Raw genomic sequence first — 21,396 nt, forward strand, 5'->3', positions numbered from 1 at the left:
TTTAAGTTGATGATAAAAACGTTGTTGGCCAACAAGCGGATGCGGCTGTTAACTTTGAAGCAGTGTTTGGAGCAATTTAAGCGAGATCTGAAGGAATTTGTGCGCCGAGTTGTCACCGTTGATGAAACCTGGATCCATCCTTACACACCAGAAACTAAGCAACAATCAAAACAATGGATTTCTCCCAGTGAATCTGCTCCAAAGAAGGCGAAGACAGTCCCATCGGAAAGGTCATGCCGACGAGTTTTGGGATACGAATAAAGAAAGATCACTGGACATTACTATATACAGTGAGTTATTAGACCGCTTTCACAAAAAATTGAAGAAGACATGGCCGCATTGGCGAAAAAGAAGATGTTGTTTCAAAACGATAATGCACCAGCACATTCATCCGGAGTTGTCGGACAAAAACTCACTTCGAATGTCGCACAATAAAATTAAGCGCTTGCGTACATCTGTATTCACCGCATGAAAAGGGTTTTCTCTCATATAAAATGAAAGAGTTTCGCACTTTATTATCTGTAGTCCTTATTATCTGTGGTCTGATCAATGACTGATTGAAATAGCGTAAAAATGCGTGTAAAATTAATCGGACAATTGTGCTGACGAAACGCCGGCGACGTAACAGGCAAATGTACTCCCACAACTTCGCTTTAGATGTCCAAATCTTGTATTCTATCATCGCTGCTTCCACATCGAACTTTACATTGCCTTTGTTATAATGCTGCAAGGAGCAATTGCTTTTGCCTCCATAAACTTTTAAAACTAAGCAAGTAATCCTTTCTAAACTGCAATCAAAACTCGATTGTATTGATTAGGAAAACTCAATATGTTTATTATAAACGAATAGTTCTAAAATTAGGGTTTTCGCCATTTTTCTCACACCAAAAAACAAAACTCTTTCAGCTGTCAAAAACTAATTGGCTAGGCTGAATTGTATGTGTGCAAACACGAAACTTAATGGCCAAATTTAAAGCTTACTTGCCTCTGCCAGTTGGTATTTTTTAACGTAGTCTCAGTCTGCCGCATTTTTTAGCGCCTAAAGATGTCTCAAAACAAATTAGAAAAGGAATTGGTAGTCATTTTTTCTACTGGAAGCAGCAAGAATGTTGAGAGTGTCAGCGAATCGCCAAAATTGCGTTCATCTGTTCTTTTCTCAAACAACAAAGGAAAAAAAGGAACAATATCGGAGTTTTTGAAAACAATCGTCTCCGTAGTGCTACATTTTGACGTGATAACGTCTTATAATTCGATTTAGCCGGCTGCACGCACGAAAAAATGTGTCGTTACCTTGCTCATTTGTCGTTACCTTGCTCATTTGCCGTTACCTTGCACATTTGTCGTTACCTTGTTCATTTGCCGTTACCGTGCACATTGCCGTTACCTTGAATGAACTGCAAGCGAAAGCGCGGAACGAACAAAGCAAACGAACGGCAACGTTCGACATCTTTCTCTCTCCTACTTAAGTGAGCGTATATATGTATGTATATGTATTATATGCGCATTTGTATATAAATTCATATACTTGTATTTGCATGTGCCTTCTTCCTGTGTGCATGGTAATGAACCATTTCTCTGTTGAGAATAGGACGATGATAGAAAAAGTAGGAAATGAAAGGGAGTATTTCGAGTGTAAAGTGTCTTGAAAAAGGCAAATCGATGATGGTGCCTCTTATTGTTGTTGACTTATTAACGTCTGATGCCCAATCGAAATTGAAGATATCTTTCCTGAATTTGATAAATGTTTCGTCATTTTTTACGTTTGTGTAAATGTAATATAACTTGACCTATTCCATTGTAATTCCATTTACCTCCTCCTCTATATCCATACAAAATATCTATCAAACAAATAAAATTAAAATTTTGTTTTGAAAATTGCAACCATTCCATCAATATTTTCTTATGACGTTGTCACGTTAAACTATCGTCAGTAAACCTACTTTACAGACAACCTTTTTTTTCAATTCTTTAAAGTTATGTACTCTGCACTGTGCAAATGGAAGTTCAAGGCAACTAATTGTAGAAACGGTGTCCCATACCATCCCATTATCGACTGCGCAATTATTTGAGTAGGACAGGAACCAAACAAACACCTACTTTTATCTTAGTGATAGTTATAAGTATTATTATTATATACTTACCCATAAAATCCAAGTTGGGTTGAGCCATTTTCGATACCCTGTTACTCCAAGGTTGACAAGGAACTAACTCATTTACATCAGTCTCATTCATTCTTTCTGTTAAAAATATATAGAAATAAAAGCAAGTAAGAAAGTGCAAAATTTGGTTCGGACTGCAATTTATATACCCGCGCTCGTTTTAGTAAAATTAAGTTTTTGCTGACGGTTTAAATTTGAAATCAAACTCACAGGCAATGCGAGGTATACTTTAAAATATGAAACCGGCGGAGGTTCCATATAAAATGTGGCCCTATGTTGGATCGAAATAAGTTTGGGAGGAAAAGGTACACCACGTTTTGGCGAATTTTATTAAGCCGTTATCGAAATGCATGCCTTTTTGGTTTTATTATTAAATAATTTTTCGTATTAAATAATTCCTTCAATTATAACAGAATTATTAAATTTTTTTCTTTTGAAAATTCAAGTTATATGGGTTGGCGTGGTTATTGACCAATTTTAATACCACACTAACTTGGACAAAGGGTAATTGACACATATTAATTTTTGCTCGAGTTATCATGCGCACGGACATGCGGCGGACAGCTTCGAAACCCTAAAATTGTAATTACTTTTATTACTATAGAAATTAACTGAAGTTAGGGAAGTCTGATTATTTGCGCTATCGATTTTCCCACACAAAGAGAATATATGGCTAATTTTAGCTAGAGACAGCAAATGGTGCATGTTATAATAAATCCATAAATACGTATATATTAAAATATTACCAGGCACAAGTTAAAATAAAATTATTATCAAATTATATTTTTCAAACTAGGTCAGCACAAGCGAGAGTAAATAAAACCAATAAATTGATAAATTTTAAATAAAAGCGCTCACCAATAAATTCTAAGCCAGCCAGCTTCCAGGTACCACGTTTGGTAACCAATATTGATGATGGGCACACATTCCGATGAATAACATGGCCCGAATAGTGTAAATAGGATAAAGCTTCCACTAGCTGCGTAAATGAGAAAATTGAAAATTAAAGAAAATGATGTCAATATATATGTATTATACACTTATATGCTCATAAGCATGTATGTATATACAAATATAGGTACTAAAACCTTTAACCTTTGTGCTAATGTTACGTAGAAAATGTAATATATTTTCATTGGACATGCATTTGAAATGTTGGTTTCTTACAGAGAAATGGTTGCAGCCCGATATTTAATTCTTTAAATAAATATAACAAGAAAATAGTCCAGCTATACAGGGTGGGTTTTTCAGAAGTTTGGTTTTCGACTTGAAAACGCTAATAAGATTAGGATGGTCGTACAAGCCTTAAAGACGATCCATGTCAAGGACGTCCAAAAACAGTAACAACAACAGAAATTATTTGAATATCATCGAGCGACTGAAAGAGTTTAAGCGGAAGACCTAGGCACCTCATTGAGCGATGAAAGAAATATTTTGACTCAAGTATTGGGCTGTCACATGAAACAACAATGAAACACGACTTTCATTTAGAGGGTTTTCGAAAGGCTAAAGTAGATTTTGTGCAATGATTCAACACTATGGATGAGACTTGGCTCTATCACCATGATCCTACATCAAAACAAAAGCCTAAAGAGTAGTGTTAACCTGGTTCTTCGGCTACAAAACGAGTTCTTGCAAACTGGTAAAACAATAAATGCTGAATATTATTTTAAGCTTTTAAGTTAGCTGAATGAAAAAATTAAAAAAATCGTAAAAAACCCAGTTTGCAAATGAAAATAATTATTTTTACCAGTACAATCCACGGTGTCGCGAGAACATTTTAGCAATGGCTAAAATTCAATCTCTCTTGTCAACAAGTGCTACTTTGGACTAAGTAGTAAAGCGCTCTCTCGACGAACAAAATTAACACTCTATAAGGCCCGTCGTAAAATATGGATGATGGCAGTATCTAATGAGTTTGAGAGAAAGATTCTGCGGAAAATTTTTGAAGGCTATAGAAAAAGGAGCGCAGCGAATAAAGATCCAGCGGCTTCTCTGGCTGGGTCAAGTCGTCCGAATGGAAACAAACGCTCCGGCTCTGAATGTATTCGATGTGGTGCCAGCTGGTGGTAGCAGAGTTCTGCGTTGGAAAAATCAGATGGATAAGAGCTTGGCTTCACTTCGTGTTTCCAATTGGTGCCGGTCAGCACGAAAAAGAAACGACGCATAAGCGGTTATAGGGTCAATCAAGAAGAAAAAGAAAATTCATTTCTTAGCATCAGGCGTATTCACAAGATTTGGCCCCTAGTGACTCCCATCTGCTTGCAGACCTAACATAATTCATAAATTGGAATCTAATCAATCTAATGCAATTGGAACAATTATATAAATTTATTAATTCTGAAGAAGAATAAATCCATCAAAGGCAAAACTATTAGCGAAACAAGGAGACGTCTATAACTAACTATGTTCTAAAATAGTCATATGCAAGAACAAAATCTAACACTATTAAAACGCTATCCCTAGATACTGCGGTAATCTTAGCACAAAATAGCCAGCAGAGACTAGGTTTTTTTTTTCCTGCGCAAACGAAATCCCCATAAAGAATAATTTCACTTCGGAAGATGGCGTTTATGTATTTAAACCATAAATAAGTTAAGGTTTGAAAAATAAAAATCGGAGTGAAAATTCCAAATATGCTTAAACTTCATAAAATGTTTCATAAAACAAATTCGGCCGTTGCCGACCATTTTTTCCAATCCATTCTTCCCAAAATTTTTTTCCCAATACTTACTTTTCCCAAAGGCAAATTTTTTCATCCAAACTGTTTTTCCCAAGACTTTTTTCCCAAAAGTCATTTTTCCCAAAACTTTTGTTCTACGCAAAAATACGGTGGATTGCGTAGCCGGAGCTGGACTGATGAGGGTTATTTTTTTGAAGCGCGGCCGAAGGCCGCCCACGCGAAAAGGAGTTCTACACAAAAATACGGTGGATTGCGTAGCCGGAGTTGGACTGATGAGGGTTATTTTTTTGAAGCGCGGTCGAAGGCCGCCCACGCGAAAAGGAGTTCTACACAAAAATACGGTGGATTCCGTAGCCGGAGTTGGACTGATGAGGGTTACTTTTTTGAAGCGCGGCCGAAGGCCGCCCACGCGAAAAGGAATTATACGCAAAAAAAACAAGTTTGGGAAAAATAGAATTTTAATTGAATTGGGAAAATTGTTTTTGAGAAAATTGGTTGGGGAGTTATTTTATTGGGAACAAAAGTTTTGGGAAAAATGACTTTTGGGAAAAATGGATTGGGAAAAGTGTACGGTAACCCAAATCGGCTTTTCTAAACGAGAACACTGGGCAATTTTCAATCACTTCTTCTTCATAAAATGTAGGCCCTTTACTTTAATGAATATACATTCAAACTAACGCTGGTAAATCTGTTGATGACTTTGTGAAGATGTTCTGGAATTTATTTTCCTCCTTTATGGACAAAATTGTGCGCTCAGCCATAACTAATTAAGTAAACTAAAATGTAGACCATTACCAACTTCAAATATTGCCTACATTTCTAATTTCATACACTCATACATGTGCATACTTACAGTCATTCACACCTTATTTGATACAGATACGATTTTGTTGTAAAGTGGTCAATAAGTATATTCATAAATACTACAAACAAGTATTCGCTCATTTCATTGTAACAAAAAAGAAAAAATCCAAACATACAGAGAATTCACACCGCAGCTTAAATTTGTATTCTTAGTATGCGAGAGTTTGTAGAGTGCGTTTGACATAAAGCAGTATTAAATATTATGTAGGCTTTTGAAGTGCAACTTCTTAGGCGTCGATGGACGAGCGGGAATAAAGAGTAAAATTTAAAGGCCATGCAACGTTTTGGACATTTTCGTTCCACGAGAGAGAAAAAAGATGTAACGTAGAGGAAAAGGAGAGAGAGGGCTATACCTTATATACATATAGCTTAGATATACTTTAGGCTATTTTTCCTGAGTTTTTCTTTGTGGTTGCTAATTTCTAGTGAGCAATAACACTGCCTACTTTTTGGCGCTTGTTTGTTGGTGCAAGCTTGTAGGAAATATATTTTTGGTGCCTACTTTTTGTCGTTATATTTCCTTGGGGCGTTTTTTTTGTGCTTACTTTTTGGCGCTTATTTCCGTTTCCTGGCCAGTGCTTGTGCGTACTATAAAGTGCTATCCATTCCGGCGTCGGATTTGTTGGTATTGCCTTGCGGTAATTTGTGCCGTTGCTGCGGGTCTGGAATCGCTGCGTTTGTACGGGTGATAAACGCTCGGAGTACTGCGCGTTGTTGCCACGGTTTGTGTCCGGCGTTTACCTACACCGGTCGACCCTTCTCCAGTTTTTGTAAATTTTGTCTGTTTGTATTCTCTGCAAATGTTCTGAATTTATTTAGATATATATTCTTTCTCTATCTCTCATTCTCTCTCGGGTCTCTTTCTCTTTCTTTGTCTGCCTTGAAAGTTTCACTTCTGTTATGTGTACTACGGGCCACGCACTTTTTTTTAAGCCATTGGACCGCGTACTTCGAGATATAAACGTGAGTTGCTTTTGGAGCATTTCAAAAAAGTAATATCGCATAGTAAAATAGCTGAAAAATGGCGCTTTGTAGAATTTTTAATTGTACATTTCGTGTGGTAAATAAGGGACAACAGAATACAAAAACAACTGTGAAGAAAAATCCAAGCAAAAAGCTCCCCAGAGTTAGATGGGATTGTCGAAAAGGATTTATGTAAGACTTACCATCCGCAAACTATTCGCAGAGTACTGAGGGAAGCAAATTTAAATGGTAATGGAAGCCCGTAAGAAACCTCTCGTAAGTGCAAGGGATAGAAGTAAAACTCCAGCATTTTGGAGGACCGTATTTTTTATAGGCGAGATGAAGATAAACTTATTTGCATCAGATGGCAGACCTTTTATATGGAAAATAAATAGTTGCTCGTTTTAACTGCATCATTTAAGCTGTGACGTGAATTTTCTCTATTTCTTTATTTTTATTTTCAACGGAATGAAATGAGTGAACACTTTTTATATTCTGTGTTGAAAAATGAAATCAAACAAAATAAATAAAATATCTTCATACCCTGTTTTTCCATTTTCACAACGTATTATGAAATATAGAACACTATACAAAATAATCGTGTCTATATCAAATAAGGTGTGAGTGACTGTATGTCGTACAAACCAAGTCATTATAACCGTACATACTCACCTGCAGAAAACCATATTTGAATTCGATATCTAAAAAATTATACTCCTTCGCATGAGCTGGCCGTTGTGGAATTGCTGTACCTTGCTGTTGATAGTTCTGTGGGCCGGTGCCTGCTGCATTCGATGCCATGGCAATGTTTTCATAAGTTTTTGATTCCTGGAAATAATGCAGAATGGCAAATATATTCGATTAAGAGAAAGTCAAACAGAGTTAGAAAGTTCCAAATACAGACATGCGTTGTATGTATGTATATACATACATACATATTTATATTATAAAATATATTTACTTAATCTTACTTATTTCTAATTTTTTATTCCGTAAATAGTCACTGCTAGCCATTCTGGGCTTTAAGTAAAGGAAATTAAATGCACAACATTTTCCACTGAATTGTAGCTATGATGCGCTTTCAGCGATGCTCTAGCGTAATCAGCTAAAATTGCATGCTTTGAAACAACCGTTACTATATGTTTATGTACTTGTATACGATTACAATTATACTGGGTTCTGATATTAAAAGCGAGCCAAATTGAATAAATTTCTTCAGTTTAGGCTTAACCACATATTTAAATACACAAAATTCCATAGTTGTTATCACTTTCAGAACACGGTAAACCCAGATTTGCTAATCTAACAAAAAATGTTAATTATCACTGCTACCCACTTGACAACTCGGGATAAAGAAATTTCGTAAGACAATATCAAGCGCTGCCAGAGTTTTAGCAATGCAAACAGAGACGGGATTACGCATTAATTGCTATAAAAATATATTTTCCACAAAAAAAAACTCAAACGCTCGACTTAAACCGCATGCTGAATGCATTAGCTGCAAGGCCGGTGTTCAAGAAGTAAAATCCACGATTGACAAATTTTTCGTACTAAGACGGATATTGGAAAAGTCTCGTGAGTACGACATGACGACGTCTCACCTCTTCATAGATTTCAAAGCAGCTTACAGGAGCATAATTCGAAATCAGCTCTTCTCAGAGATGGCCGAGCCCTGTATTGCCGATAATCGACTATGCACAATGCAAGCAAAGGCGTGAGAGTTCCAGGCGATCTGTCACAAGAGTTCGACACCATGAACGGACTTCCGCAAGAGGATGGTTTCTCATTTCTACTACTTAATATTGCCCTTGAAAAGGTTATCAGAGATTCAGGCGTAAACACAAAGGGAACTATTTCATTTAAATCGGTTTAGTTGCTGGCTTACGTGGGCGACATGAGCAGTATTACATCCTCACTGCCTAGTTGGAAAGAAGCCTTAGAAGGTATAGAAAGAGCAACAAAAAATATGCTCTTGAAAATAAATGGATCCAAAACTAGAGCGCCTTTTCAGCTTCATCGGACTCTGTCAGAAACAATGTGGATCAATTAATGTAAATCTATTTATAAATGATCTTTGTGAACAGAGGTCTTTGGCGCGATATGTGATAAAGGCGAATGTTGGAAGCGCTGCAACCGTAAACTCGAAAAATCGAACGTGCACCCGTTTGTAATAACCACAATAAGTCACATATTACAGCCGAATACCGACTACCCACCCCACTCTTTAGAAAGTACCACCGACAGAGAAAAAGGGACTGCCTGCCGCTCAGATGATTGACGGCGTAGATGAAGGCTTAGGTTTTTTGTGGTTTCGGGCATGGGAGACCAAGATAATTCCAGGCATAGGCTGCAGCAGGCGAAGACTAGAGCAGGGTTATTCAGCAAAGAATAATGATGATGATGCTATAATTTGAAAAAGACCATCTGTATTGAGAATATTTCACGTGTAGGTTTTGGTGAAGCATTTTACTGTTCGAATTGTTCGCCATTGTTTGACGACAATTTGAAATACCTCTTTCATTTCTTTCAACCAAATTATTTACAGAAATATTAAATCGTTCCACTAAAGTTACTTTCTGAAGTGTTACCAATAGGCAATATTATCGTCAGAAAATACGATATATATTTTTCGTAGAGAAAAAGTAGTAATTCGCTAGTGTAAGCCAATTGGGAACTACTTTCGACACCACAGCCCAGAAAAGTCAAGTGGTAGCAAGTTATATGCATAATAATACACACATTTGCCCACAAGTAATCAAATGTAGATTGCGGTTAGGGGAGGTGTGGTGTGTGCTGGTCAAACTGCGGTGTATCAATTTCCCCAGAAATGCACTAAACACCCCTTCCACTAGCAAAGCAACAGACAGTTAATGGCGAGCAACGCCATACTGCAAATACATATACGTCGTGGGAACATACAGACTGGTCCATAAAGTCGCTTTTTTCATATGTTATTTGGTCAGTGAAAACCATATCTTTGCGGAACGAAATTAATCATGCTTTATGCTTGAGAAACGTTTGGAAATATTGCTGGAAATGGACCACAAATTATCTTCTCTAAGCCGCTATGATTCTCTTCTCTTAACTATGATTTGGTGATCGGAAATTCTGAATGTGATCATCGAGAAGCCAATACATTTCCAGAGGGAGAGAGTTTGGTGCGGAGATGTCGCTTGGGCCAACGGTGGGCACTACAGACGAATGAAAAACGATTTTTGTAGCCGTAAATAGTCATAATTCTTTAGTTTCAGAAGGATTGCGCGTCAAGCTCAGTAACCGAGTTATCAGCCGTCTTGGCGATGCCAACTGGCTGCCATGGAAATAAGATTTGACGCCGTTAAATTTTTTGTGTGGGTGCTGTGCAGAACCGATGTTATGCGAAGAGTCCATTAACGATTCAGGCGCTTGAGGCAAACATCGAGCACGCTTTTCGTGAGATAGAGCTAGAAGTTGTCGCCACAATTATGGAAAACTGGTTATGAGGGTGCGCTACAGCGAGGCCAGCCGAGGTATCGACATGAATGAAATCTCGTTTCATAAATAATGGGAATGTTCGCTCTTTCAAATAAACCAACAATGTACCGAAAAATATTTGTTTTTCATTCCCTCTATATAGCCCACCCTTTATATTCAAACCATATACATGCATATTTACTATACGCAACAAACTCAAATTTAACCCTATACGCTGTCACATATCACAGGGCAGTGTCAACGGCTTTGCAACCTGTGGTGTATAAATATGTATGTACGCCAAACACAGGCGGCTTGACGTGAAAACCAACGCTGAAAATACATCAAGTACGAACATGTATTGTGGCGAAGGCGATCCGTGGGCGTGCACAGCACTGAACTAGCAAAATTGCTGCGGTAGAGTAACCCCAGCATTTGTGTTCGATGTAAGCCAAAATGTGAAAACTTTGTCTGTCACAATGTGCCACATGAAACCGGCCACCAGGTATGCCTGGCTGACTGGTCGCTTATGCATATACATACATATATATGTATATTACACATGTGTATAAGCACATACTCGTATACTCGTAACAACGAATATATACAAATTTACGATGGTAAAGCTAACTTTTTGAAACCATTACACAAAGTTAAAAATTCATTAGGTGCCTACTGGGCGGTATAGGGAGAGAAAATAGATACAATCTTATAAAACAAGTTTTGGAAATATTCCGAGCAAATTCAATCATAAAATATTTTAGCGATGAATAAAGAGGCACAATAGGCTCATTTTTATACCTTTGCTTAATCTTAGTTTGTGCTTTTCCAGACTTTTAAAACTAAAACCAGTTTGTAAGTTTAAAAAATCTTAAAGTCTCTTGGATTCACATAAAACTTAGGTCTGCTAGGCAAACAAAGAAGTATATCGCTGATATCGATGAGTAATTTAATTACCGCTTAACTATCGAGGTGGATAGCAATAATGATTGCAGGGTGAGAGGAAGGTTGATCAGCTATGTTGTTATGTCGTAACTGCAAATACTGCTTGAAAAGTATCTCATTGGTCTGTCAGTCGAAAGCTAAGGTTAAGTTAATCTAATATTAAACCGTTGGTATAAATAACTCTAGAGTTAGGCTACAGTTATAAAACTAAAAAATCTTTCTATTCGTTATGGATGGAGTTAGTGCAAAGGAGGTGTTTTCGAAGGGAGGTGTTTTTGAATAGCTCAAATTCTTGAAATGCTGTTCTCACTGTTAAGAGGAATAATTTGTAATTTGGACAGAAGTTCTCAAAGTCACTAAACGCATTATCCATTAAATGTAAAATAAACAAATAATTATAATTATTATAAAAAATTATTGGAGTCAGCAACCAATTTTCAAGCAACATTCGCGGGTACTTATATAGGGTTGTTCAATAGGTGCGCTTCAACTTTTTTCCGATAGGGAGGGCGAACGACGCAATATTTTTTATTTTTCGCTTGTCATTTGTAAGCTTCATTAGTATACATTTCATCATGGAACGCTACACACTTGAGCAACAATTGCAAATCGTGCAAATTTTTTATGAAAATAATCGTTCTGTTGCTGCTACTTTAAGAGCATTACGGCCATTTTACGGTCCATTTAACAAGCCGTCCCGTTTTGGGGTTATGTGAATTCATTGGTCTACAGTAACAAGCCGGCGACGATTTGTGAGCTCAGAGGCAATATTGAACGCGAAATTGCTGGAATTTCGGCCGATTTATGCAAAAGAGTGGTCGAAAATTGGGTTCAACGATTGGACTTCGTAAAACGTGCACGCGGTGGCCATGCAAAAGAAATCGAATTTCATACTTAAATGTATATGTTCAAACTCGATAATACAAAAAAAATTAGTTAAAAAAGTCAAACCGTTTGTGTTTTATTCAAAAAAGTTCAAAAGTTGAAGCGCTCTTACTGAAAAACCCTATACAATGGCACATCTCAAGGACCTCCACTCATCATCACCCTGCTTCTCATTGTTATTAATAAATTAGGATTGACTAAAAATACTGTTTGTTAGTGATTCTAAATTTATTACTTGTTTTTGGGCATTGGCAAAAATCGTTGTTTTACAAAAAATTTGAAAATCGAAAAAAAAAAATACTCAAGGATATCTAAAGAAACATCTACTTTAACACATTTATTTGTATTTTATTCCTTTAGCTGATTCTCTCGCTACATGCGATTTTATTGACTTCTGGAAAGTTGCACTTATTACTCTGACCTGCACATCTGGTGGCAGCAATAAACTTCTTTCTAAAGGGAATTTGGTAATTCAGCAGCATCAACATGGGTTTGTCTGCGCGCGTTCTATGGTTACCAACCTGGCTAAATTAACCTCATTTGGTCATCAAGAAGGCGTTGAGTACATGGCTTTTTCAAAAGCGATTCCAAATTTCTCTTCTATGCAGATGATTTGAAAAATTTTAGCAGAATTACCTACTCCTCTGATATTGCGTTATCACAAAGTGATTTAAACAATTTATTCGAAGAAAATTTTTGTTTAATATCGGTTAATATTTTTGAATGACTTTCGCTATAGCTCAAAATCCGATTGTATCTACTTATAACATTCTAGTGCTCGTCTTTTCTCTGTAAATGAATTTTCGTGTCCGGTGTAGTTTTTGACTCGGGGTTTTCCTTTGTTAGCCGAAAGAGTTCAAGTTCGCTTTGTCGGTTTGTTCTGCAATCCGCTCATAGCCGGTATATGTTAATAAATTTAAAATCTCTTTCTTTTCCCCGTGTAATACACTCACTTATGTTTATATATGACAATGATTGGGGTTCAGGTATATTGGTACAGATAAGCTTGAATGTTCGCCAAAAGGTTAGCGTTTTGAATTCCTGTTGCACGTTAAAATTTCTTAAACAAATTATTGGGTTGGAGAATAAGTTCATACCGTTTTTATATATATTTTTTTTACAACGATTTGTTTGTTTTTTGGCAAAGGTAACTATTCGAATTGGCGGAAAAAATTAACTGCGAGGATAAAATGATTATGAATCACTTTCATTTAATGGGATTTACCGAAAAATTGGGAGACTGGGTACCTTACGAGCTCAGCGAAAAAAAAGGAAAGCCACCTTCAAATTGTTTCTCAGCATCTCGCCCGCCAGCGAACAACATGCGGTCATAAATAGCGCTTTTTTTACCCAATTGTCACGGGAGATGGGAAATGGTGTCTATATATCAAAGGCAAAGGAAGCAGTCGGTGGCTCCAGGAGATACGCCACAACCGAGAGTCAAGCCGGATCTAACTCAAAGAAGATGGATGGTGCACTGGGAAATGCTCGAAAAGAATGCCACGGTCAACAATTAGCTCTACATTGTCCAGCTACACCGCGTGAATGAGACTATTCGACTGAAAAGAACTGATCGACATGATCAAACCATACTTCTTCACGCAATGTCAGGCGCCATGTTGCACAAGTCGTCAAAGCTGCACTCCAAGAGCTCAAATGCGAGGTTCTTCAGCCGTTCTGCCGTTCTCCGGACCTTGCAGCGGCCGATTTTGGCGGAACGGCATCAACAAATTGGTCGAGAGGTGAGAAAAGGTTGTAAACAGCAAATTGGTTTCGCTAAGCCTCGCAAATTTGAAAACATTATTATATCTTGTTGTCAGAAATGAAAATCTAAATTTTTGTATGGAATGGATAGTTTTCAATTCGCTACAGGGTGCGCCATCTTTTATGTTGGTATGTAAACACTGAATATCTTTGTCATTTACCAACCGATCGACTTCAACATACATGTTTTCGATACGACAATTCAGTACAATTTCAGCCATGGATCGCTTCACACCGAAACCACGCGCTGAAATAGTGACACTATGTATCGAAAATAGCCGTTCTATTGTTCTAACTGAACGCGCAAAAAGTACCGCGGCAAACAGGCACTGTCTGACAATACTATTCGTCGTTTGGTGTCGAATTTTTTTGAGCATGGATCAGTAGGAGATCGTCAACATGCCGTTCATCAACGGCCAAGACGTTCCAATGAACTTGTTGAAGCAGTGAGGGAGAGTGTTGCCCAGGAGCCAATTGTGTCATATGGTCGTCGCCAAACCACAGTGAAACCACAATGCGCTGTATTTTAAGGATGGTGTGAATTTGTTTCCGTATAAAGTGCAACTGACACAAAGAATATTGCCGACAGACCATTCAAGTGGCATGGAATACGGTCAAACAGTCGCTCGAATGGTTGACATTGAACCCAATTTTTGGAAGCAAATTTTAATGACTGACGAGGCGCATGTAACCTCTCTGGCAGCGTGAGTAAACAAAATTGCGGCATTGGGGGAACTGAGAATCCACACGAGATCCATGAAACGTCATTGCATGACCGGAAAGTAAGTGTTTGGGCCGGTATTTGAGCTAAACCCATCATTGGGCCATACTTTTACCGATGTAAACCGATATCGATGGATGTTGGCTCATTATGTCTGCCCGCAAATGCGTGAGAAAGGTTTAGAGGGTTACTAGTTTCAACAAGACGGTGCGCCATGCCACACCGCGATTGCAACGACGCTATAAAACCCGAAATGCTTGACAAGGTGATAACAAACGCAGAAAAAAGATCGCAGTTTGTGATTGCTAATAAAGGTGGCCACTTGATTGATATTTTATTCAAAAAATAGTTTAATAAATTGTAAATAGCCAAACCAAATAAAAATACAGTGCACTCGCGGTAACTCGAATATCCGCTAAGTCGAACGACGTGCTAACTCGAACACATTTTTTCCCCTATTGACTTCTTTGTAACTCGAACAATAAAAAAGCGCTATAACTCGAACAAAAAAAAACAAATTTATTTGTACACACATTCTTTTCAAACATGTACATTTTGTACATAGATACATATGTAATAGTATATGTATATAAATTATATGTATACTAGTGTATTGTCCATATGAATATTTCGGCGTTAATATCCCGTTAGTTTTCTGGAAACAACATATTGCATTGACCAAATTGCTTTAAATTTGTCATTTGTAGTGTATCAGTGCACGTGAGTAATGGATCGTAAAAGGTTGAAGTGTTTAACATTAAAAGAGAGGGCTGAAGTCCTTAACAAAATTAAACGTGGACGTAGTGTTACTTCTCTAGCGAAGGAATATGGGGTAGCCAAGTCCACCATAAGTCTTATAAAAAAGAAAGATAAGGCAATGTATGGCTTGCACTAACGCTACCGGCAACCATAAGCTTAAACTTCTCGTTATTGACAAAGCAAGAAATCATCGTGTTTTCAAAAATTTGAACTGTCCGGTGGAGTACAAAAATTCCAAATCAGCCTGGATGACTTCGGCGATTTTCAAAGACTGGTTTCATAATTCGTTCGTGCCGCAGGTAAAATCCAGATTCATTAAAACAATTTTTTTAACCAAATTAAATGACTTTAATATTTAGGTAAGAAAATATTTGAAAGATGGGGGACTACCTGAGAAGGCTCTTCTTCTAATTGATAATGCCCCATCACATCCCAACGAAATCGAATTAAAGTCCGAGGATGGTTTAATTTTAACTATGTTTATGCCGCCGAATGTGACACCATTGATCCAGCCAATGGACCAAAATGTAATTCGTATAACGAAACTATACTACAGAAATTTTCTACTGGCTTTCATTTTCAACAATCGATCGAAAAATCGATATCGATGACTGTTTTTTTAACATAGCACACTCAATTGATAAGTCGAACAAATTCGATAAATCGAACAGCGCCTGTTTTAATTAGTTCGAGTTATCGCGAGTGCACTGTACCTCACTTATACAAATCAGTTTTTTTTTTTCAAAGTTATTGAATGTTTTCATACCGACATAAAATGTGGTGCACCCTGTAAATTTACATATGGTCCCGGAAGTATATCAGTGAAGGAAGAAGCGCATGCATTAGTTATTAACGTAACACAACTATCGATGCATTGCCTTATCGGTAACATTGGAAGAATAAATATTGCAATAGCAATACAAACGTATGAAATAACTGTCTTCACATTTAAGAGTAAAATAATATTTGTTCTCGGTTGTGTGATAATCACCGTACATCAATAAACAGCAAAATATTGCTGGTTCCTTGCAATAATGAATTGCACATATGTATATAGTAAATATGTAAATATGTAAACGTAACACCCATAATATTTTCTATTATTTTTACTTACATGAAAAGCTAAAATATTAGAGAGACTGGCGAAAATAGGCTCAGCGGCAAAAGCCAGTGTATCCGTCGACTCTTCCACTGTGTGCAAAACTTGGAGAATCTACAAATCGAAAGACAAATTGAAAATTATTAACCTCATTATATTTTTGCGCTTAAATTTCTACCTCAAAATAAATGTGAATCAAACTAATTTGCAAACGCCATAGAATATCCCAACTCACCTTTGGATGACGAAATCTTTCCATTGTTTTAACAGAATTTTTCAGCAATTCCGTTACAGTTTCCTTGCGTCTCGGTTTGTGCAGCTTTTCTGCTATTTTTTTCTCGAAAACGAATATCGAACATGCCTAAAGAAATTAAAAAATATTTGAAAGCATTCATATATGTGAAATATCCATTAAATATAAACATTTTGGTCAGAATTAGGATAGAGAAGTCAATGAATGAACGTCAGAACAATCGAAAATATTAAATTAAACTTTCTGCAAATGACTTATGATTTATACCAAACTGTATGGAATAGGAGTACTTCACCATCAACCGTAATCCCTATTAGCCTTGAGGTGTATCAAATACCAAAAATGCCACTGACTGTACGAGGGTTGTCATTTATTAGGGTCACCTTTGCAACACTACTTGTGAAGAGATATAATTCGATATTTTTATTGAAAAGTTTGGTAGTTTTTAGCGTAAAATTGCATATACGGCTTTCACTTATGTACGAGCTTTATTTGTTCTTTTTTCACTGAGTTGAAGAATTCATCTCGCCCAAACGATGGAAAAATTTTGTAGGACGATTTTTTACGATTTTTAACGTGGATTATCGAGACTAAAGTACATTTATTAACATATTTCGACTTTTAGCGTTCAAGCACCGCTCTAAGCCACTGTGAAGCGCTACAATGAGTTCCAGCGGGGCTGTTGATCCTTGCAGAATGAATGTGCTAGAAACAATCGATACTGTGCGCCAATTAATGATGCAACATCGCCACATGTTGTATTGCAAAATAGAGGCATCCTTGGGCATTATTGGACCTGCGTACATTCAATATTTCATGAACATTTGGTCCTTAAGAAGATTTGTTCTCGTTGGTTACCGCATAATTTACCGCATAGCCCAAAAATTCCTCGTGTCGATTGGTGTAAAAGATATTGAAGAAACAGAATCTCTACACATATGAACCGGACGAGTTTAATTCAACAAAAGTCCCAAGACGAGTTTAATTTAACAAAACTGGTTCGCTTAAGAAGCGTCGCAAAGCAAATGGCCGCCTGTTTTTTTTTGTTTTTTGTAAAATCCGGTCATGTCGCAACTGTACTACCAGAGAAGCTTAAAGTCAATTCTGATTAGTACCAACTATTTTGAGCTATGAGTTTTCGGGAAACACAAAACAGTTTTTGAGCATTCAAAGTTTGGAATTAATGGGTCATATGACTTACAGCCCTGATTTGGCATCTTATTGTTTTTTTTTTTTGTTTTTTGTTTTTTGCTCAGGAGCGTCAAGAATAAAATTAACCTCGCATTTTGGTTTTCAACGCCAAAGAAATCCTTGAACAGCTCGGTTTGGAGGAATCCACCCCAGAGTGGCATAGGGGCATTGAAAATTGGTTTAAGCGAATGCAGGAGTTTACTGACTTCCAAAGGATATATTTTGAAAAGCAATGAAACCATTTTCATTATTATTTTTTTGTGTTTTCATTATTGGGCGCAAAATATAAATCAGCGGTGAGACAGCAAGAAAAAGATAATTCTGAGGCCAAATATATTCTAAGGAAGATTCCGAAAAAATGCAGTCTTAGACTGAGTCCCTTGGTTTTTATCAGCTACGATCAAAACTGTAGTCAATAGACTTAATTATTCTTATCAGCTTTACCAAAAATAGTCCTATCGGGACCTGAAAGGTATGCCCATGATTTATTTTTCAATTCAAAAGAAATTTGTTTCTGAGAAGAAGACGAAGTACAATATCAAGTAGAAGAACAATATCAAGGTACTATCGTAATGAGATTCTGGTCTGATTCGATAAAAATTGTTTTCCTGAGAAAATCGTTCTGTTTAACCACGATTTTTTGGATTCGTGGCCGACAAATCGCGGCTGGTGTGCGGCGAATAACTCATGCAATTTCTATATTCTCATCCGACTGAAACTTCTTCTGGTCTCAAAATCAATTTTTTGACTGGCGGTAAACATGCCTCCAAAATTTTGGACAAGTATAAACTGAAGGCCGCCGTAGCCGAATGGGTTGGTGCGTGATTACCATTCGGAAATCACAGAGAGGTGGTTGGTTCGAATCTCGGTGAAAGCAAAATTAATAAAAACATTTTTCTAATAGCGGTCGCCCCTCGGCAGGCAATGGCAAACCTCCGAGTGTATTTCTGCCATGAAAAAGCTCCTCATAAAAATATCTGCCGTTCAGAGTCGGCTTGAAACTGTAGGTCCCTCCATTTGTGGAACAACATCAAGACGCACACCACAAATAGGAGGAGGAGCTCGGCCAAACACCTAACAGAAGTGTACGCGCCAATTATTAATTTTATTTATAAACTGAAGACTCTCTCCAAAATGACGGTATGAGTACTTGAGTACTTTAAAGATGCCATGCCGCGGTTAAGCACAAGTCATGGAAACGTAAGTTGGAGCGAAGAGGGAGGCGTATTTGTGCAATATGGATTAAGGCTGCTGATCATTTACGGACTTCGTTTACAAAATGTTTTAAGGCCATTAAAAATTCCTTAAAGACAAAGCCGGTAATCTAGTTGAAAAAATATCGTTTCAATGACGTATGTAGAAAGTTAAAACAATTTATGGTGGATCCAATATTACGAACAATTTTTTTTTAATTTATAGGATTAACTTCAAACTGGGTACATGGGGGTTGCTGGGGTCGCTGAAAACGAAGACAATTTTTCAAAATTCGAAATGGTGGATCATTCATGTTAGGCGCGCTTGAAATAGGCCTTAAATCTTCTATTCGCCATTTCCCCACTCGCAACAACAAACTTTTTAAGTAATTCATTATATGGTCTGTTCTGAGAATTTCACTGCATAAGATTTAATTAAGGAATTGTTTATGTCCATCAAATTACGATGTGCACAGTCGTTGAATAGGCTGATTGTAGTCAACTTGCAGGCTATGAAAATTATATCGAAACGAGGCACGAATCATCTGAATGGTGCTTCTCAGACGACACAAAACCAGACCGAAGCTGATACCAAATAATAATTTTGTTGATCGTTTTCCTTTTCCGTTTTCCTTTTTCTTCTGTGCACTGAAGCGTTTGAGAGCGAGATTCGTCACAAGGGGTCACCGTTTTGAGAAGAGTGGTAAATGACAATTCTTAGAAGATATCGAAGGCAATTCAGTAATTGGCCTATGAAAATTTGTTTAGAAAATATGAAGTAACATTGGAATAATTGATGGTTACCATCGAAAGTCCCTTGAAATGATAAATGATTGAACCGTTTTCATTTTATTGATAAGTCGCACCCGTTGGAATAATAGGTATGGCATTTATATTAATGGAAAGCTCGAAAGAATTGACAGGAGATATTTATTAAAATTTGTTTAGATATTTATTAAAAAATACAGAGCGATCTTCCATGCTAATATTGTAGAAAGTATAAAGTAAGTAGCACATAAGTGTATTGGATGTAACAATTAATATTTAGTTATTAAATTTTCTTTTCAACTCACCTTGCCATCACTTTTCCGGTAGCCGTCATGTATTCGCCACACCAGTTCGGGGCCCGCACATGCCACCTGCTTACCAATCTCAAAGTACTGGCTAATGGGATTCGCATCGGTGATATTTTGCAATGATGTCGATGCCGTATTGGCACTCTTGAATTTCGAAAACATTGTACCGGCGGGCATACCATCGATCAACTTCAAGAAAACATTCGAAAAGCTGCCCTGCCGTTTGGGTGCACCGCCGCTCACTGCACCCGTTCCAACACTTCCCTGGCCAACTCCTGCCCCACCACCACTGCTAGCAACACCAACACCGCTACCAACAATTAAAAGTCCCGAGCCAGGGAAATCATTCACACCCAATATGGCGCCTTGTGCTGTTCCTGTTCCAGCTGTTGCAGTTGCACCTGATGGTGAGCTAATTGAAAGCCTCCCCCGTACCGTCGACGTAGCACCGCCAATCAATTGTGTACCGCCGCTGCTCCCACTGCCACTTCCACCAATGCCAATGCCACCACTAACACCTCCGCCACCAACTGCTGTTGCTGCTGCCGTTGTATAGCCATTCACACTACCCCTGCTTAATTGCTGATTAGTCGCCGATACTGTTCCTGTACCACTGGGACTTAACACTGTCCGATGATCATCTAAACCAGCTCCTATACTACCACTCCGCGAACCTGCTATACGCACACCAATGCCATTACCGCTACCTGCTACTGGTACATTACGCGCACCTGCGGTTGCATACAAACCTCCTGTGCCAACTCCACTGCCAATTCCAGCGCTGGATCCCACTCCCACTCCAGTTGCGGCTACTATACTACCACGCGCACCTTGTGCACCCTGCGCCGCAACCACTGGCACTATTCCAATTGCGCTTCCACTTCTGCTGGTACGCTGATGCAGCTCCTCGATGCTGTCGTAACGGGAAAAGACTCTGGCCGCCGTTGTAATTGTTGCTGTCGTGGGGTTAACGGGATTAAATGTCGATATGACGCTTGTTGTTACAGCTGCAGCTGTAACTGCAGTCACCACGCACGTTGTCAGTGGTGACTGCTTTGACTGCTGTTGCTGTTGCTGGTATTGCTGAGCGGCAACTTGCTCTAGCGCCTGCTGCGTCTTGACCTTTGGCAGCAATTGCTGTTGTTGCAGATTCGCTTTCTGCGGTTGTTGTTGTGATTGCGAAACTGTTTGCGGCTGCAGCGGCTGTTGTTGTTGCTGCTGCGGCGGCTCGTCAAGTTGCGCCGCCCTATGTTGCTGCTGGTTGAGTATATGCTGCTTGAGCTGTTTCCAACGTTGCGCTATTTTGGCTAATTAAATTATACCCCAACACTGAACGAAATATCGTGATCATTAAGCAATGTGCGTGTTTTTGGGGGTGTGTGTATAAT

The 21,396-nt window shown here is 38.0% G+C and overlaps 2 protein-coding genes across 3 annotated transcripts in view; both read right to left on the reverse strand.

The window, feature by feature from the left end:
• Positions 1–21,319, reverse strand: part of LOC128862076 (SCY1-like protein 2) — an 82,350-nt gene extending 61,031 nt beyond the window's left edge. For both annotated transcript variants that reach the window (XM_054100488.1, XM_054100487.1), the window contains exons 1-6: positions 20,006–21,319; positions 16,531–16,656; positions 16,311–16,409; positions 7,342–7,497; positions 3,018–3,138; positions 2,142–2,237 (exon numbers count right to left, since the gene is read on the reverse strand). In XM_054100488.1, coding sequence (XP_053956463.1) covers positions 2,142–2,237; positions 3,018–3,138; positions 7,342–7,497; positions 16,311–16,409; positions 16,531–16,656; positions 20,006–20,185 — 778 coding nt within the window. In that variant the 5' untranslated portion in view covers positions 20,186–21,319. The remainder of the gene's footprint in view (positions 1–2,141; positions 2,238–3,017; positions 3,139–7,341; positions 7,498–16,310; positions 16,410–16,530; positions 16,657–20,005) is intronic.
• LOC128861804 (putative per-hexamer repeat protein 5) overlaps positions 20,248–21,396 on the reverse strand; it is a 38,749-nt gene continuing 37,600 nt past the window's right edge. The window contains exons 2-3 of the mRNA XM_054100180.1: positions 20,362–21,315; positions 20,248–20,318 (exon numbers count right to left, since the gene is read on the reverse strand). Of these exons, the coding sequence (XP_053956155.1) occupies positions 20,248–20,318; positions 20,362–21,315 (1,025 nt within the window). The remainder of the gene's footprint in view (positions 20,319–20,361; positions 21,316–21,396) is intronic.

The sequence above is a fragment of the Anastrepha ludens genome, chromosome 4 (assembly GCF_028408465.1).
Source record: "Anastrepha ludens isolate Willacy chromosome 4, idAnaLude1.1, whole genome shotgun sequence".
NCBI classification, from domain to species: domain Eukaryota; kingdom Metazoa; phylum Arthropoda; class Insecta; order Diptera; family Tephritidae; genus Anastrepha; species Anastrepha ludens.